This window comes from Mastomys coucha, unplaced genomic scaffold, assembly GCF_008632895.1.
Source record: "Mastomys coucha isolate ucsf_1 unplaced genomic scaffold, UCSF_Mcou_1 pScaffold15, whole genome shotgun sequence".
In the NCBI taxonomy this organism is placed as follows: Eukaryota; Metazoa; Chordata; class Mammalia; order Rodentia; family Muridae; genus Mastomys; species Mastomys coucha.
This window is the reverse complement of record NW_022196897.1, coordinates 76,313,548-76,331,691: the sequence shown is the minus strand read 5'-3', so window position 1 is coordinate 76,331,691 and position 18,144 is coordinate 76,313,548. Positions and strand designations below refer to the sequence as shown.

Below are 18,144 nucleotides of genomic sequence, written 5' to 3'. Positions count from 1 at the left end.
TCAAGTGTCATTTGGGCTCAGAATTTATATATAATAGCAATTTGTGGCTGCAGGACAAGGTATGAACAAATTTGTAAGCTGATGCAAACATTGTCTGCCTCTGCTAAAAGTATGTATATATTTAAAGTATTTAGTGTCATTAAACTTTGAAAAATTTTGAACTGAATTTTGAGTTTTTAAATTTGCATAGGTACACATTGTTAGTGACTGTGAAACTTGGTAGCATAAGTATGTTTTTGTTCTTCAAACCTGTAGATGTCTTAGTCTTAAAGGTGAGACTTTTAACCCAATTCCTTGGTGTCTATAAAGCCACTTCCTCCAATACCAGGCTTTCACTAACCAGCTAGCTCTTTATCTCACCTTCATATATCCATTGTAAACACCCCAAATTCCCACACAAGTGTTGAGGTGTCTGGAGAGAAGAGTATTGACAGCAGTCATAGGCCATGCTCAAGTAACAGTCCAAAGAAATATCAAAATGACACCATTCTATTTATTAATTAGGAAATAAGTCAAATGTTTTCACAAAGTAAAAGTGATGTTAAGTCAATGAAATGTTAAAAATAAGCAATGTTAGAAATGCTTATTGTCTTAACTTGAAGAATGAAGGACAGGCTGGTTTTTTATCTAAGAAGGCACTTAAAGTCTATGTAATTTCCTGCTTCATGATCACTTGTTTACAGAAGGACTACACAGAGCTAGGGATTTTGCTGATTTGTTGAATGAATGAGTGGATGGATATTATGTTTCAGAGGCAATTCTTGAGTATTCAGTGGTTATGACCACTATCATTATAGAAAGGCAGAACTACAGAGAGACCAAGTGATTTTATAAATGCACACTGTACATAAATATTCAAATGTGAGAATGAGAAGGTAAAGTGAAGATAATGTAAATTAACACTTAATTTTTTTGGTGAAAGTGGCAACAGGAGAGCTGGAAGTTGGTATGAGATAGCCCGTCCTCAGTTGTATATTTAATCAGTAGCTAATCAAAACCTAGTGCCTAGGAACTTTCTTTTCCTTAATAAAATATGATATTTACTTCAGCCAGAACTCTGTAAAGCAATATTGAAATAGTGCTAATATAATTGCAAAATATTTATAAACATTCCCCAAGTCATTGTTTATTTGGCTAAGTTTTCCTATAGGGAAAAGAAATTCCATAGGGAAGATGGTTTCTTGATTATATACATGGATGCATTTGTCACAAATAATCCCAGTATGTGAGCATTTAATCATAATCCTTGAATACTGCGTGGATGCATAGGACTGCTACATCGACAAGATATTTTTTAATCTCTGAATATTCTATTCTCATTTCTATTTATAGCCTAAATGTTATACATCTAAACATTATTTCTGATACATATGTCCTATAATTTTCTTGCCTTGCAATTTGCCCCAGTCGTCAACCTTGCTTTTAAATACTCCATAGGTGACTGACTTAGGGACCAGATCTAAGCCTTGACAGACAGGGCCATTTCCACCTTATACCTCAAAGCCTAATGCATTAGAGAGAATACTGATTAGGCTGTGGCTTTGGGAAATCAATTCACCTCTCCCAGACTCTTCCCTTTTCTTGTATGTTCCAGAATTAGAATTATTTTGAATTATTCTCCAAATTGTTGAGGGTGATGCTCCTAGGGTGGTTAGCTGAGTGAGACCTGGATTTGGATCTCAGTGGGAAATCTTCTTGATGGTGGCATTAGTCAAGAGACTTCATTTATTGAAGAAATCAGACTCTGTAAGGAGGAATCTGTTACTCCTTCCTTTTTAGTCTCCCCTCCGCCCCCCTGAGCACAGCTTCTCCTTTGAGCCATGGTCTGTTTCACTGGAACAGAGAATTTTATGGTGAATTAGAGACAGTTTATTTATGTGATCCGATTCCTTTCTCCAAGGCAGAGCAGGAGCACACCAGCTCTTCTGACTTGAAGGTAGGTAAAATGACTAGAATTAAGGCACCAAATCCATGGGTCACTATAAATATAAGTTAACTCATTTTTCTCTATCTCTGTCTTTATAGACTTTCATGTTTATTTGAAGAGTCTACCCTTGGTTTCCATGCTTATTGATGAGCCATTCATTGCAGGAAAAGAGGGGGAATTTATCAATTGCTAAATAGGTGGGAGTAGGGGAGAGAGAGAGAGAGAGAGAGAGAGAGAGAGAGAGAGAGAGAGAGAGAGAGATGACAAATAGGAGGAGGAGAGGAGCAGGTCAGGATAAAAAGATATGTTATAAAAAAAAAGATATGTTATCAGATATTATTTTACTGATGGTGGATACAGCCTGGAAACAAAGTACCCTGAATAATTTTTTCCTAACTCTGAGTGATGTCTCAAATTGGTATAGTAAATTAAAGTGCTTGTATAGATACTTGCATTTCTTTAGTGAATCAGTAAGTGATGTTCAGCCTCAGACAAGAGGCACTGCTTTTCTAGGTAAATAAATATACCCATGACTTCTTACAACTATTACAGTAAATTTGAACTCCTTTTTTGTATTATGTTTATACTACTAATGATGCGTGATTCGGGTAAAATGTACAGGTGCAGTGGTTACATTATATTTTAATCATATTCTTTCTCAGCCCCTTACTACTCTCAAATCCCCCTCTTTCTACCCACCTAAGTTCATGTTCTTTTTCTTATTAAAAAAATCTACTAACCAACCAAACAACAATGGTAACAAACTCATCAATCCCCCCCAAAAACCCTACCATAACAACCCCATGTCCCAAAAATACCCACTGAAAAACTGAGTTTGTTTTTTTGTGGGCCAATTACTTCTTGCCATGAAGCACGTACTGGAATGCACTTGATATACTCAGTATCATTAAATGGGAGAAAACGGATTTTTCCCTTTCCTAGCAGTTATCAATGAAGCATAGCTTTTTGGTTAGGATTGGGACTTTCAGCCCCTTCCTGCTCTCTATACTGCGATTTTGTCTGGCTTGGCCCTGTGCAGGTCTTGTGCACACTGACGGTTTCTCTGAGTTCAGATGGACATCAACCCTATTGTGTCTGGAAACATAACATTTTCCCTTTCATCAGCTCTGTGTTTTCTGTATTCAATCCTCTCTCTGTTGCTCCCACTCACCTGTTCCCATTTAGATATTGGAAAATTTCTGTCTCTTTATAATGACTCTCAATAGACTCAGTAGTAGATGGTGGGAATGTGGAAATTTTAGTTCGTTCAATACTCTCAGAGATGTGAACATTTGTTGGAGAAACATTTATTTCTTTTTTATTATTTTATTACCTCCCATATGTTGTCCTTCCTCCTGGTCCAGAGTTCTAACCCCTCTCTCCCCTCCTCTTCACCTCTCTGAGAAGGTGCCCTCTCCATATCCTCCTACCTTGGGGCATCACATCTCTACAGAATTGGGTGCATCCTCTCCTACTGAGACCAAACAAGGCAGCCCTGTTGGGGAACAGATTCCACAGTCAGGCTACAGCTTTAGAGAGATTCTCTGCTCCAGTTGTTGGGAGGCTTAGTTACATGGAGACTTAGTTTCACGTCTGCTACGTATGTGTAGAGAGGCCTCCTTCTAGCCTGTGTATGTTCTTTGGTTGTTGCCTCAAACTCTGAGAGAGCTCCCAGGGGTCCAGATTAGTTGATTGTGTTGGTCTTCCTGTGGGACTCCTAACCCCTTCAGGGCCTTCAATCCTTCCTTCAACTCTACCATAAGAGTTCTCGACCTCTGTCCAATGTCAGGCTGTGGTCTCTGCATCTGTTTCAGACAACTGCTGGATAGAGCTTTTTAGAGGACAGTTAATGCTAAGTTCCTGTCTACAAGCATAACAAAGTATCATTAATAATGTCAAAGATTAGTTAATGCCCATGGGATGCATTTTGAGTGGGCCAGTTATTGGTTGGCCGTTCCTTCAGTCTCTACTTCATCTTTGTCTTTGCATTTCTTTTCTTTCTTTTTTTTTTTTAAAGATTTATTTTATTTATTTTATGTGTATGAGTACACTGTAGCTGTACAGATGGCCATGAGCTATCATGTGTGTGGCTGCTGGGAACTGAACTCAGGACCTCTGCTGGCCCCGCTCGCTCCGGCTTAATTCACTGTAGCTGTCTTCAGATGCACCAGAAGAGGGCGTCCAGTCTCATTACGGGTGGCTGTGAGCCACCATGTGGTTGCTGGGATCCGAACTCAGGACCTTCGGAAGAGCAGTCCGTGCTCTTACCCGCTGAGCCATCTCTCCAGTCCCTGCATTTCTTTTAGACAGGAAAATTTTGACGTTGGATGTTTTGTGGATGGGTTGGTGTCCTTATCTCTCCACTCAAGGTCCTGCCTGGCTACAGGAGGTGGCATCTTCAGGTTCCATATCCCCAAGGCAATGAGTCACAGCTAAGGTCACTCCCAATGTTTCTTGGGTGTCTCCCTTATCCCAGGTTGATGTCTCAGTTGCAGATTTGCATTCATTCTCATGGCTGTCTCTCCTGTCCCTCCCCACACCTGATCCTGATATCCCCATTTACCCTCTATTCCCTCCCACCTCTAGTTTCCTCTCTCCATTTGGCTCTTATAACTATTTTATTCCCCCTTCTAAGTGAGAGTCAAGCATCCTCATTTGGGCCTTCCTTCTTATTTAAGTTCTTTGGGTCTGTGGAATATAGCATGGGTATCCTGTATTTTATGGCTAGTATCCACTTATAAGTGAGTACATACCATGCATGTCTTTTTGGTACTGGGTTACCTCAATCAGGATGATATTTTTAAGTCCCATCCATTTGCCTGAAAATTCGTGATGTCTTTGTTTTTAATAGCTGAATAGTATTGCACTATGTAGATGTATCACATTTTCTTTATTCATTCTTTGGTTGAGGGACATCTGGGTTGTTTTCAGTTTCTGGTGATTATGAATAAAGCTGCTATGAACATAATGGAGCATGTGTCCTTTTGGTATGGTGGAGCATCTTTTGGGTATAGCTGTGTCTTCAGGTAGACCTATTTCCAATTTTCTGAAGAACTGACAAATTGTTTTCCAGAGTGGTTGTACAAGTTTGTATTCTGACCAACAATTGAGGAATGTTCTCCTTTCTTCACATCTTTGACAGCATGTACTATCTCTTGATTTTTGATCTTAGTCATTCCGACTTAAATAAGGTAGAACTCAAGGTCATTTTGTGTTTCCCTGATGACTAAGGATTTTGAGAATTTCTTTATGTGCTTCTCAACTATTCGAGATTCCTCTGTTGACAGTTATATTTACCTCTATAGCCCATTTTTAAATTGGGTTATTTGATATTTTGGAGTCTAAGTTCTTGAGTTCTTTATATATTTTGGACATTAGACCTCTCTTAGATGTAAGGTTAGTTAAGATCTTTTCCAATCTGTGCCTGTAGGCTTCTCTTTTGTCCTATTGACAGTGTCCTTTTCCTTACAAAAGCTTTTTAGTTTCATGAAGTCTCATTTGTTAATTATTGATCTTAGAACCTGAGCCATTGGTATTCTGTTCATGAAATTGTCTCCTGTACCAATGCATTCAAGGCTATTTTCCAATTGCTTTTCTATGAGATTTAGTGTATCTGGTTTTATGTTGAGGTACTTGATCCACTTGGAATTGAGTTTTGTCAAGAGTAATGAATATGAATCTATTTGCATTCTCCTAACATGCAGATTGCCAGTTAGCCCAGCACCATTTGTTGGAGGTGTTTTTTTTTTTTTTTTTTTTTTTTTTTTTTTTTTTTTTTTTTTTTTTTTTTTTTTTTTTTTTTTTTTTTTTTTTTTGTGCATTGTATGGTTTTGGCTTCTTTGTCAAAAATCAAGTATCCATAGGTGTGTGGGTTTATTTTTGTGTCTTTGATTCAATTCTATTGATCAACCTGTCAGTTTTTATTACTATTGCTCTGTAGTTCAGCTTGAGGTTAGGGATGGTGATTCCTCCAGAAGTTCTTTTATCGTTTAGGGTTGTTTGGGCTATCCTGGGATTTTTGTTTTTCCATATGAATTTGAGAATTACTCTTTCAAGGTCTGTAAAAAATTGTGTTAAAATTTTGATGGGGATTGCATTGAACCTGTAGATTGCTTTTGGTAAGATGGTTATTTTAACTTTGTCAATTCTATCAATCCATGAGCGTGGGAGATCTTTCCACCTTCTGATATCTTCTTCAGTTTCTTTTTTCAGGTACATACACATCTTCCATGTGGTTAGAGTGACTCCAAGATATTTTATATAATTTGTGGCTATTGTGAAGGGTATTGTTGCCCCAATTTCTTTCTCAGTTTGTTGTATAAAGAAGGGCTCCTGATTTCTTTGAGTTAATTCTATATTCAGCCACTTTGTTGAAGATGCTTTTGAGCTGTAGGAGTTCTCTGGTAGAATTTTGGGGATTGTTTATATATATATATATATATATATATATATGTATATACATATATATAAACATATATATATGATAGTATATATGTACTAAACATACATATATGTTTATATATATATACTATCATATCACAAACATATATATATGTATATATATACTATCATATCACCTGTGGATAGTGATACTTTGACTTCTTTCTTTCTAATTAGTACCTCCTTGATCTTGATTTGATCTTCTCGATTTTCTTCTTATTGACTTAACTAGAACTTTAACTACTGTATTGAATAGGGAGGGAGTGGGCAGACTTGTCTTACTCTTGATTTGAGTGGGATTGCTTCAAGTTTCTTTCCATTTAATTTGATGTTGGCTATTGGCTTGCAGTATGTTTCTTTTTTATGTTTAGGTTTGTGTCATGAATTGCTAATCTCTCTAAGACTTTTAACATGAAGGGATATTGTATTTTGTCAAAGGCTTTTTTAGTATCTAATGAGATGAACATATGTTTCTTCTTTCTGTCAGTTTGTTCATATAGTGGACTATGTTGATGGCTTTTCATATATTCAACCATCCCTGCATCCCTGGGAAGAAACTTACTTGATTGTGGTGAATGATGGTTTTGATGTGTTCTTAGAATCAGTTTGTGAGGATTTTATTGAGTATTTTTATGTCAATGTTCATTAGTGGAATTGGTGTGAAGTTCTTTTTCTTTGTTGAGTGTTTGTGTGGTTTATGTATCAGGGTAACTGTGGCTTCATAGAATGAATTGGGTAGTGTTCCTTCCAATTATATTTTGTGGAACAGTTTGAAGAGTATTAGTTTTAACTTTTCTTTGAAAATCTGGTAGAATTCTGCACTAAGACCACCTGGCTCTGGGATTTTTTTTGGTTGGGATATGTTTAATGACTGTTTCTATTTCCTTACAGGTTATGAGATTGTTTAGTCTACCTGATCTGGATTTAACTTTGACTAGTGGTATCTGTTTAGAAAATCACCGATTTCATTTAGATTTTCCAGTTTAGTGGAGTACAGGTTTTTAAAATAAGACCTAATGATTTTTTTATATTTACTCAGTCTCCCTTTTCATTTCTGATTTTGTTAATTTGAATACTGTCTTTGTACCTTTTAGTTAGTTTAGCAAAGGGCTTGTCTGGCTTGTTCATTTTTTCAAAAAGCCAGTTTTTAGTTTTGTTGATTCTTTGTATTGTTTTCTTTGTTTTTAATTGATTGATTTCAGCCTAGAGTTCAACTATTTCCTATCATTTACTAGTTTTGGGTGTGTTTGCTTCCTTTTACTCTAGAGCTTTTAGGTGTGCTGTTAAGTTGCTAGTATGAGATTTCTTCAATTTCTTTATTAAGGCACACAGCGCTATGGATTTTCCTCTTAGTACAGCTTTCATTGTTTCTATAAGTTTAGGTATGTTGTGCCTTCATTTTCATTGAATTCTAGAAAGTCTTTAATTTCTTTCTTTATTTCTTTCTTGACTAATTTCTTTATTTCTTCATTGAGTAGAGAGTTGTTCAGTTTCCATGAGTATGTAGGCTTTCTGTTTCTGTTGTTGTTCAAGCCCAGCCTTAATCGGTGGAGATCTGATAGAATACAAGAGGTTATTTCAATCTTCTTGTATCTATTAAGGCTTGCTTTGTGTCCCATTATATGGTCTGTTTGGAGAAGCTTCCATGAGGTGCTGAGAAGAAGGTATATTCTTTTGTTTTTAATGAAAGATTCTGTAAATATCTGATAAATTCATGTGTTTCATAACATCTGTTAGTTTCACCATTTAGTTTCTGTTCCTATGACTTGTTCATTGGTAAGAGTCTAGTTTTCTTGTATGGTGTTGAAGATGTTTTCTGGCCCTTTGGATAGAGAATCTTCATCCTCTTTTATTCCTATTATTTTTAGGTTTGTCTTTTCATACTGACCCAAATTTCCTGGATGTTTTGAGTTAGGAACTTTTTACATTTGTCATTTCACCAATGTGTTCATTTCTTCTATGGTATCTTCTATGTCTGAAATTCTCTCTTCCATTTCTTGTATTCTTTTGGTGATGCTTGCATCTGTACTTCCTGTTCTCTTTCCTAGGTTTTCCATCTCCCGAATTGCCTCAGCTTGTGCTTTCTTTAATGCTTCTATTTTTATTTTTAGATTTGGACCATTTCATTTATTTCTTTTGCCTGATTTATCCTATATTTCTTTAAAAGATTTGTTTGTTCCTTCTTTAAGGGCTTCTACCTGTGTGCTTGTGTTTTCCTGTATTTCTTTAAGGGAATTATTTATATCCTCTTTAGAGGCCTCTATCATCTTCATGACGTGGCATTTAAGGTCACAGACTTCCTCTTCAGGTTTGTTAGAATATCATGGGCTTGCTGTAGTAGGAGAGCTGGGTTCTGATGGTACCATATTGCAATGGCTTCTGTGGATTATGTTCTTGCGATTGCCTTTTGCTATATGCTTGTCTCTGGTGTTGGCTAGCTTGTGTGTCCCAGGTTTAAGCAGGCCTCCCATGAGGATGGTGGAACTGGGTGTCTCAGATTTGAACATGCCACCTTGGTGGTGAGGGCCAACGTGAGTGCATGTGTAGGAGGTGACTGGAAGGAAGATGGAGCTGCAAAAGAGCAGGGCAGAGCCCATGACTACTGGGCTTGCTGGGCCCTAGCAGCTGGGAGGATGAGGGTGTTTTTTTACCTGTGTGTCTGGGGTTAAAGTAGGCCTCCTTGGAGGCAGGCTGATCTGTGGGGTGGGTCACGGTATGTTGTTCCAGACTGCAGGTATAGGTAGGTACAGACCAGAAAAAAGATGGATCTCTGACAGGATGGGGCAGGATCCATGGCTGCTTAGCTTGCTAGGGTCATAACAGGTGGGAGAATTGGGGTAGGAGGGATTCTCACCCGTGTGTCTCCAGTTAGAGCAGGCCTTCTGGGAGGCAGAGATGTAGAAACATATTTCTTGATGCAAGGCCTCTACCTTGAGTAAAGTGAGGAAGAATTAGACCAGATTTGTATCAAAAGGAATATTGAAGAGGATGACATATGAACTGCAATGAAGATAATGCAAATACATGATTTATGTATCCATCTAGCCACTTAGCTATCATTCATCTATCTACCTACAATATATCTTGAATTCTTCCATTCATAACCTGGGCTGGGAATTAGAAGGAACTGTTCTGAGTTACATTTTCTATGTGACTATGGGTAAATAAACATTTCTCTGGATTTCTATTTTCTGTTAATAGCTAAATGAAATCAAAATATATTAAGTTAAACCATTAAACTACTAACATTTAATGCTGAATAAGAATATACTGGCTGAGCAGTAAGTATTTAGCAAAACAGCCTTAGGTTTTGAGAATGCTTTTAGTGAAATTAACTTGTGCTGCAATCTTTTGACTTTTTTTCAGCCTTCCTACTACCTGATATCCAACACACTTGAGTTGACTCCATGGCCCATGAAAATAATGTAACTGAGTTAATTTTCACTGGCCTTTTCCAGGATCCAGAGGTGCAGAAGGTGTGCTTTGTGCTGTTCCTTCCTGTGTACCTGGCCACATTGCTGGGCAATGGTCTTATTGTTGTGGCAGTCAGCATCAGTAAGACTTTACATTCACCTATGTACTTCTTCCTCAGCTCCTTGTCCCTGGTGGAGATCTGCTACTCCTCTACAATTGTCCCTAAGTTCATCACTGATCTACTGGCTAAGATTAAAACCATCTCTCTGAAGGGCTGTCTGACTCAGATATTTTTCTCCCATTTTTTGGGGGTGGCTGAGATTCTCCTGCTTGTGGTGATGGCCTATGACAGATACGTGGCCATCTGCAAACCTCTTCATTACATGAACATCATGAGTCATCAAGTGTGTCACATGCTGGTGGCTGGTTCCTGGCTGGGGGGCCTCATTCACTCCATAATCCAGATCCTCATCACCATTCCATTGCCCTTCTGTGGTCCCAATGTGATTGACCACTACTTCTGTGACCTGCAGCCATTATTTAAGCTTGCCTGCACTGACACTTTTATGGAGGGGGTTATTGTGATGGCCAACAGTGGTCTAATCTCTATAATCTCTCTCTTCATCTTGGTGTCCTCCTATACTATCATCCTAATCAGTTTAAGGAAGCATTCTGCAGAGGGGAGACGCAAGGCCCTTTCCACCTGTGCCTCTCACATCACGGTGGTCATCTTGTTCTTTGGACCTGCCACCTTCATTTATCTGCGACCCTCCTCCAGCTTCACTGAAGATAAACTTGTGGCTGTGTTCTACACGGTCATTACCCCCATGCTGAACCCCATCATCTATACACTTAGAAATGCAGAGGTGAAAAATGCCATGAAGAAGTTGTGGGACAAAAGGAACCCAGAGACAGAGTGAAAAGAGCAAGAAGCCATGGGAAAGGATTTCAAGAGTTAGTCTGCTGTTGATGTGGATTTTACTGTTTCGGTTCATAGTCAAATATAAGAGTAATAAGATGAGCATAGTTCTTCTACTGCTGCACCTTTTTAGTAACCAAAATACTCCAAGGTCAGAGGTCAGATAGGCTCTCTGATATATTGGATTTGATTGGCTGGATATTCCTTGGGTTGTGCAAAGTTACTTAAGGTCTGGGTAATCTGAGGGTTTAAAATAAATGCTGAGAACATTTAGAAACATGCTCGTATTTTACTTTGACTTCTACTATAGGGTAAATAATATTTTAATATTTGCCTACAATATATCATGATCCTTTTACAATGATAGGCTCATTGTTATCTCACAGAGTTAGCATTTCTTTTTGTTGAGAAAGGTTAACATTCTTTTTTGTAGCTACTTTGAAATATTTACCTGGCATGGTTGCCTTACTGTGTTATAAAACATTTGGAATTATTTTTTTATCCATCTGCTGAAGGTTTAAATTACTTTTACCTTTTCCTTTCATTCCACTTGTTAATAAGTAACTTACATTTCATCAAAAAGGAAGCATACTGAAGGTATTGGCAGGAATTATTTGGTGATGCAGTTATTAAATTTTCATTTTCTTTTTAATTCAATTTTTAAATTATTCACTTTATATTCTACTCACTGTCCCCTGCCGCCACCCCTGTCCATAATCCTCCCCCCTCCACATCCCCTTCCCTTCTCTTCTGAATTGATTGGGCCTTCTGGCTATCCTCCCACCCTGGCACTTCAAGTTTCTGAGATGCTAGCCACTGAGTCCAGACAAGGCAGGCAGCCCAGCTAGTAGAACATATCTCACATACAGGAAACAGGTTTTGGAATACCCCTGTTTCAGTTAGTCAGGACCCACATGATGGTCATCCTGAGTGCTACATATTAGTTTGGCAGTTTATATCCAACCAGTGTATGTTCTTTAGTTGGTGGTTCAGACTCTCAGCTCCAACGGCCCAGGTTAATTGACTCTATTGGTCTCCCTGTTGAGTTCCTATGCCCTTAGGGACCCACAATATTTCCACCTATTCTTCCATACGAGTCCCCAAGCTCCATCTACTGTTTGGCTGTGGGTGTCCAGTATCTGTCTGAGTCAGGTGTTAGGTAGAACCTCTCAGAGGACAATGTGCTCAAGTCATGCATGTCCTTTTGGGACTGGGTACCTCACTCAGGATGATATTCTCAAGTTCTGTACATTTGCTTGCAAAATCCACTATGTACTGGTTTTTAATAGCTGAATAATAGTCCATTGTTTAGATGTACCATGTTTTCGTTATCCATTCTTCAACTGAGGGACATCTAGGTTGTTTCTAGTTTCTGGCTATTGCAATAAAGCTGCTATGAACAAGTGTCTTTGTGGGATGGTGGAATATCTTTAATATATGCTCAGGAGTGTTATAGCTGTGTCTTGATGTAGAACTATTCTCAGTGTTCTGAGAAGAAGCCAAATTGATTTCCAAAGTGGTTATACAGTTTGCACTCCCATCAGGAGTGTTACCCTTTCTCCACATTCTTGCCAGCACATGCTATCACTTGAATTTTTGATTTTAGCCAGTCTGTTGGACATAAGATGGAACCTCAGAGTTGTTTTGATTTGTATTTTTCTGATGACTAAGGACTTCAAACATTTCACTAAGTGCTTCTTGGCAAGTCGAGATTCCTGTGTTGAGAATTCTCTGTTTAGTTCTGTTCCCTATTTTTAAATTGGGTTATTTGTGTTGTTGGTGTCTAACTTCTAGAGTTCTTTGCAAATTCTGGATATTAGCCCTCTGTTAGATTTAGCGTTTGTAAAGATCCTTTCCCAATCTGTGGAATGCTGATTTGTTCAGCTGATTGTTTTTGTTTTTGTTTTTGTTTTGCCTTATAAAACCTTTCTAGTTTTAAGAGGTCCCATTTATCAATTTTTCATCTTAAAGCTTGATCCACTGGTGTTCTGTTCAGGAACTTGTCTCCGGTACCAATGCATTCAAGGATATTTCCAACTTTCTCTTCTATGAGATTTAGTGTATCCAGTTTTATGTTGAGGTCCTTGATCCATTTGGACTTGAGTTTTATGCATGGAAATGTCTATGGATCTATTTTCATTCTTCTACGTATAAACATTCAGTTAATCCTGTACCAGTTGTTAAAGAAGCTTTCATTTTTCCACTATATGGTCTTGGTTTCTTTTTCAAAAATCATAGATGTGTAGGCTTATTTCAGGGTCTTATATTTGAATCCAATGATCAATGTGTTTGTTTCTGTACCAATACCATGCAGTTTTCTAAAACCACTACTCCTCTGTTGTACAGCTTAAGGACAGAGATGATGATTCCTCCTGAAGTTCTATTATTGTTAGGGATTGACAATTTATTTGAGCCTTCACAAGACCTATGGCCTCTCCTCTCATTGATGTCCCACAAGGCCATCCACTGCTACATATTTGGCTGGAGCCATGAGTCCCTCCTTGTGTACTCTTTGGCTGGTGGTTTAGTTCCTGGGAGCTCTAGAAGTACAAGTTGGTTCGTATTGTTGTTCCTCCTATGGGGCTACAAATCCTTCAGCTTCTTGGGAACTTTCTCTAGCTCCTTCAAAACCACTATTGCCCTGTAGTACAGTCAGAGATGGTGATTCCTCCTGAAGTTCTACTGTTGTTAGGGAATGTTTTGGTTATCCTGGGTATTTTGCTTTTTCATATGAACTTGAGAAGTCTTTCATGGTCTTTAAAAAATTGAGTTGGATTTTGATAGGCATTGCATTGAATTTGTAGATTGCTTTTGGTAATATGTCCATTTTCACTATATTAATGCAACCTATGCTAATGCATGAACATAGATTATCTCTCCATCTTGTGATATCTTCTTTAATTTCATTCTTCAAAGATTTGAATCTCTTGTCATGCAGATTTTTTTAACTTGTTGGGCCAGAGGTATATCAAGATATTTAATTAGATGCTGAAAAAGCCTTGGTAAAAATTCAACACGTCTTCATGTTAAAGGTATTAGAGAAATCAGGACTACAGGGTACATACCTAAACATAATTAAAGCAATATACAGCAGCCCAATAGCCAACAACAAGCTAAATGGAGAGAAACAAAGCATTTCCACTAAAATCAGGGACCAGACAAGGCTACCCACCCCCACCATATCTATTAATATAGTACTTGAAGTTTTAGCCAGAGCAATAAGACAATTGAAGGAGATGAAGTGGATATAAATTGGAATGGAACAATGTTACCTCCCACTTCAGCTCAGTCATCCTCATTCTGACATTCTGTCAGTCTCAGCTTGGAAGCTACTAGCTCACCTGGGGAGCTAAAAGCTCTCTACAGACTGTCACTTCCTTTGAAGTAGCCGCCTGGAAGTTCACCTACCAAGACTTGAAAATGCCCACTGCCTGAAGACATCTAAGTTGCTGGGGACTTTGGGGCCTGACCTTTTCTGCAGTGTTTTCATTATGTAAATATCATGGAACCTAGAGATTTGGTTTTGCTTTGGTGTTACTATAAAAATCCTGGCCTATATGTGGAAAGTTGGAACCTTTCGACTTGGTCTCCCATTATTTCTCTCGCATTTCGAATTCTCTTTCAGGTCCTTGTTCCCTCCTCTGAGAGAACCCCATTCGTGAAACTGCAGGCAGTTTCAGAACAAGTCAAATTATCACTATTTGCAAATGAAATGATAGTACATATAAGCAACCCCAAAAATTCTGCCAGAGAACTCCTATAGCCAAAAACCACCTTCCTAAAAGTGGCTGGATACAAAATTAAGTCAAAGAAATCAGTAGCCTTCCCTTATATAAACAGGCTGAGAAAGAAATTAAGGAAACAACAACCTTTACAATAGCCATGAAATTTTCATTTTCTTTTTCTTTTTTTGAACTTTTCTTTTTAAATTGGATAGTTTATTTATATTTCAAATATTTTTCCCTTTCAAGGTCTCCCATTCAGAAGTCCCCTATTCCATCGCCTTCCCCCTGCTCCTCCACCCATATAGCCACTCCCCCCTCAGCTCCTTCAGTCCCTTCTCCAACTTCTCCATCTGGACTCCTTGCTCAGTACAATGGTTGGCTACGAGCATCCGCCTCTGTAGTGTCAGACTTTAGCAGAGCCTGGATATAAGCATGTTTTGAGAATTGTACCCAGAGACTTTTCTATTCTGATTCGCTGTTAGATTGTAGACCATTTGAATCGACCACCACAATAGACAATTTTACTTCTTGTATTACATTGGTATCAAAGATTGTCTTTGTGCTCTCCCACAATATTCAACATTTGTAAATCAATCTATGACTATACTGACAGCATTCTACTTACGATTTCTGAATAAGTCAAATGTTTTCACAAAAAGAAAGTGATGTTAAGCCTATGAGATAATAAAAATATACAATGTTAGAAATGATTATTGTGTTAACTAGAAAAATGAAGGACAAATAGATTCTCCCTAACCATTTAAGAATGCACTTAAAGTCTGTGAAATTTCCTGCCTCATAATCATCTGTTTAGCAGAAGAATTACATGGAGCTAGACATTTTGCATGACTATTTGTTGAATGAATGAGTGGGTGGACATTATCTTTCAGAGGCAATTCTTGAATATTTAGGGGTTAATACCACTATCATCATAAAGAGGCAGAAGTACAAAGAGACCAAGTGATTTTTTTTTTTATAAATGTACATTATATACAAATATGCAAACATGAGAATGTGGAGGTAAAGTGAAGATAACATAGATTAACACTACAGTTTTCTGTAAAACTGGCAACAGGAGAACTGGAAGTTGGTATAAGATAGCCTGTCTTCAGCTGGATATTTACTCAGCTGCTCATCAAAATCTAGTGCCTAAGGACTTGCTTTTCCTTAAAAACAATTAGGATATTTAGTTCAGCCAGAAACTCTGTAAAGCAATATTGAAGTGTCACTAAAATAATTGCAAAATATTTATAAACATTCCCCAAGTCATTCTTTATTTGGCTAAGTTTTCCTATAGGGAAAAGAAATTCCAGGGGGAAGATAGTCTCTTGATTATATGTGTGGATTCACTTATCATCAATAGTCCAAGTACGGGAGCATTTAATCACAGTCTTTGGATACTGTGTGGATGGATAGGACTGCTATATCCAAACAGTATTTTTTAACCACTGAATATTCTATTCTTATGATTTTTCTTTATAGCTTAAGTGTTGTACATCTAAATAGTATTCCTGATATAGATGCCCTACAATATTCTTTATTTATGATTTGCCCCAGTCATCAGACTTGTTTTTAAATACTCCATAGGTGTTTGACCAGGGGTCAGATCTAAGCCTTAAAGGGAAGCACCATTTCTACCTCATACCCTCAAAGCCTAATGCATTGGAGAGAACACTGATTAGATTGTGGTTTTGGGAAATCAATTCAATCTCTCAGACTCTTCCCTTTTTTTGTATGTTCAGGAGTTAGAATAGTTTATTTCAAATTATTCTCCAAATTGTTGAGGGCAATTCTTGTAGGGCGGTTTAGCTGAGTGTGACCTGGGCTAGGCTCTTTGGTGGGAAATCTTCTTGGTGTTAACATTAGTCAAGAGACTTAATTAATTGAAGAAATCGAATCTGCAAGGAGGAATCTGATGCTACCCCCTCCCAGCATGCCATCTCCTCAAGCCATGGTCTGTCTCATGTGAGCAGATAATTCTATGGTGAATTAGAGACGATTTATTTGAAATCTATGTAATCTATTCCTTGCTCCAAGGCAGAGCATGAACACACCAGATCTTCTGACCTGAAGGTAGGTAAATGACTAGAGCAAAGGCACTAAGTCTATTGGTCACTATAGATATCAATTAACTCATTTTTCTCTCTCTCTGTCTTTATAGACTTAACATATTCATCTGAAGATTCTCCCCTCGTTTCTATGTTTCTTGGTGAGTCATTCATTGCAGGAAAAGAGGGGAAATTTATCAATTGCTAAATGTGTGAGAATAGAAAAGAGAGAGGAATAAATATAGAAAGGATAGTGTTGATGAATAGGAAAGGGTCACATTAAAGTAGGTTGGTTATCAGATGTACTCCTTCTTCGTGCTGGGAAATGCAACTTGGAAACACAGGACCCTGCAAAATATTTTTCCTGCCTCTGAGTGATGTCTCAAATTGGTGTATTAAATTAACATGGTATGCACAGATACTTTTATTTCTTTAGTGGATCAGAAATGATGTTCAACCTCAGAGAAGAGGCATTACTCTTGTAGGTAAATAAATGCACCCAATGACTTCTTACAACTCCTTTATTTTGTATCATGTTTATACTACTAATGATGTATGATTCTGGGTAAAATGGACAGGAATGGTAGTTAAACTGGTTGGTATTAAATCCTGGCTCAGCTGCCGTATAATTATTCAAAAGCTATAAATACAAGTTAATTCATTTATCTGCCTGTGTATTTCTTCATATGCAAATGCTGATAACAATCAGAGGCAGTTTTCAAGTTTAATATAAAGATTGGGATGGATTAGCACAAATGATTTCAAAGCAGGATACATAAGTACAGAAGACAGCTCAATAAGTACAGACACTTGCTTCCAAATGGGATGATCTGACTTCATTCTGTCACATATGTTCCACAATGTGGAAGAAGAGAACTGACTTCTGTAAGTTGTTCCTTGAGCACTATACTCACACTGTGGCACACATACACAAATAAATCAAGAAATATCATTTAAAATGTTAAAAAATGTCTGGAGCTGTGGTAGGGCACTAAAAGTATGGAGAGATGGCTCAGAGGTTAAGAGCACTTACTGCTCTTGTAGAGGACCTGGGTTCTATTCTTATCAGTGACATAGGTGCTTACTACTTCTTGTAACTTCAGTTGTGGGGATATGGTGCTCTGATCTGAACTTTACAGGCCCCTGAATCCTCATGGTGCACATTCATACACTCAGAAATACATATACAAACAAAATCAAAAAGAAGAGCTAGACTTTCATATTTACTAAAGTACAAATAAAGATTTAAGAAAAATAGCAAATGTAGCTTTGAGTGATATAATAGTATAATTTTTGTTGGAAACATAACATGCACACTACAGCGGAAATGCATACGTACAATGCACAAAATAGCATGCTAATCATTATGAACGATATGGCATCATAATGACAGAGAGGCATGAGAACTTTATTCTGTAGCAGTGAAATTCTGATTATTCTATAGTGAAAGAACAGAGAGGGACGACTTTGTGTTAGGCAGTTGCTGCTCTGTGTCTATTTGGGAACTGACTATAAGGAAGGAAAATCAGTAAGAGCAGTCTGAGAAAGACCTTGAACTCTTGAGAGCATGTGAATTTGTTCTGTGGGGCACAGGGAAGTTTTAGTATATTTTAAAATTATTTATTCAGTGATCAGAGAATAGAAGATATACTTGTGGTAGCATCTCTTAGA

General features: G+C 37.7%; 1 protein-coding gene across 1 annotated transcript; it reads left to right on the top strand.

The window, feature by feature from the left end:
• The first annotated feature begins 9,774 nt into the window (after nucleotides 1-9,774).
• Nucleotides 9,775-10,701, top strand: LOC116092235 (olfactory receptor 142-like). The gene has a single exon (XM_031373576.1). It carries the CDS (start codon nucleotides 9,775-9,777, stop codon nucleotides 10,699-10,701), a length of 927 nt encoding a protein of 308 aa, XP_031229436.1.
• The last annotated feature ends 7,443 nt before the right edge of the window (nucleotides 10,702-18,144 follow it).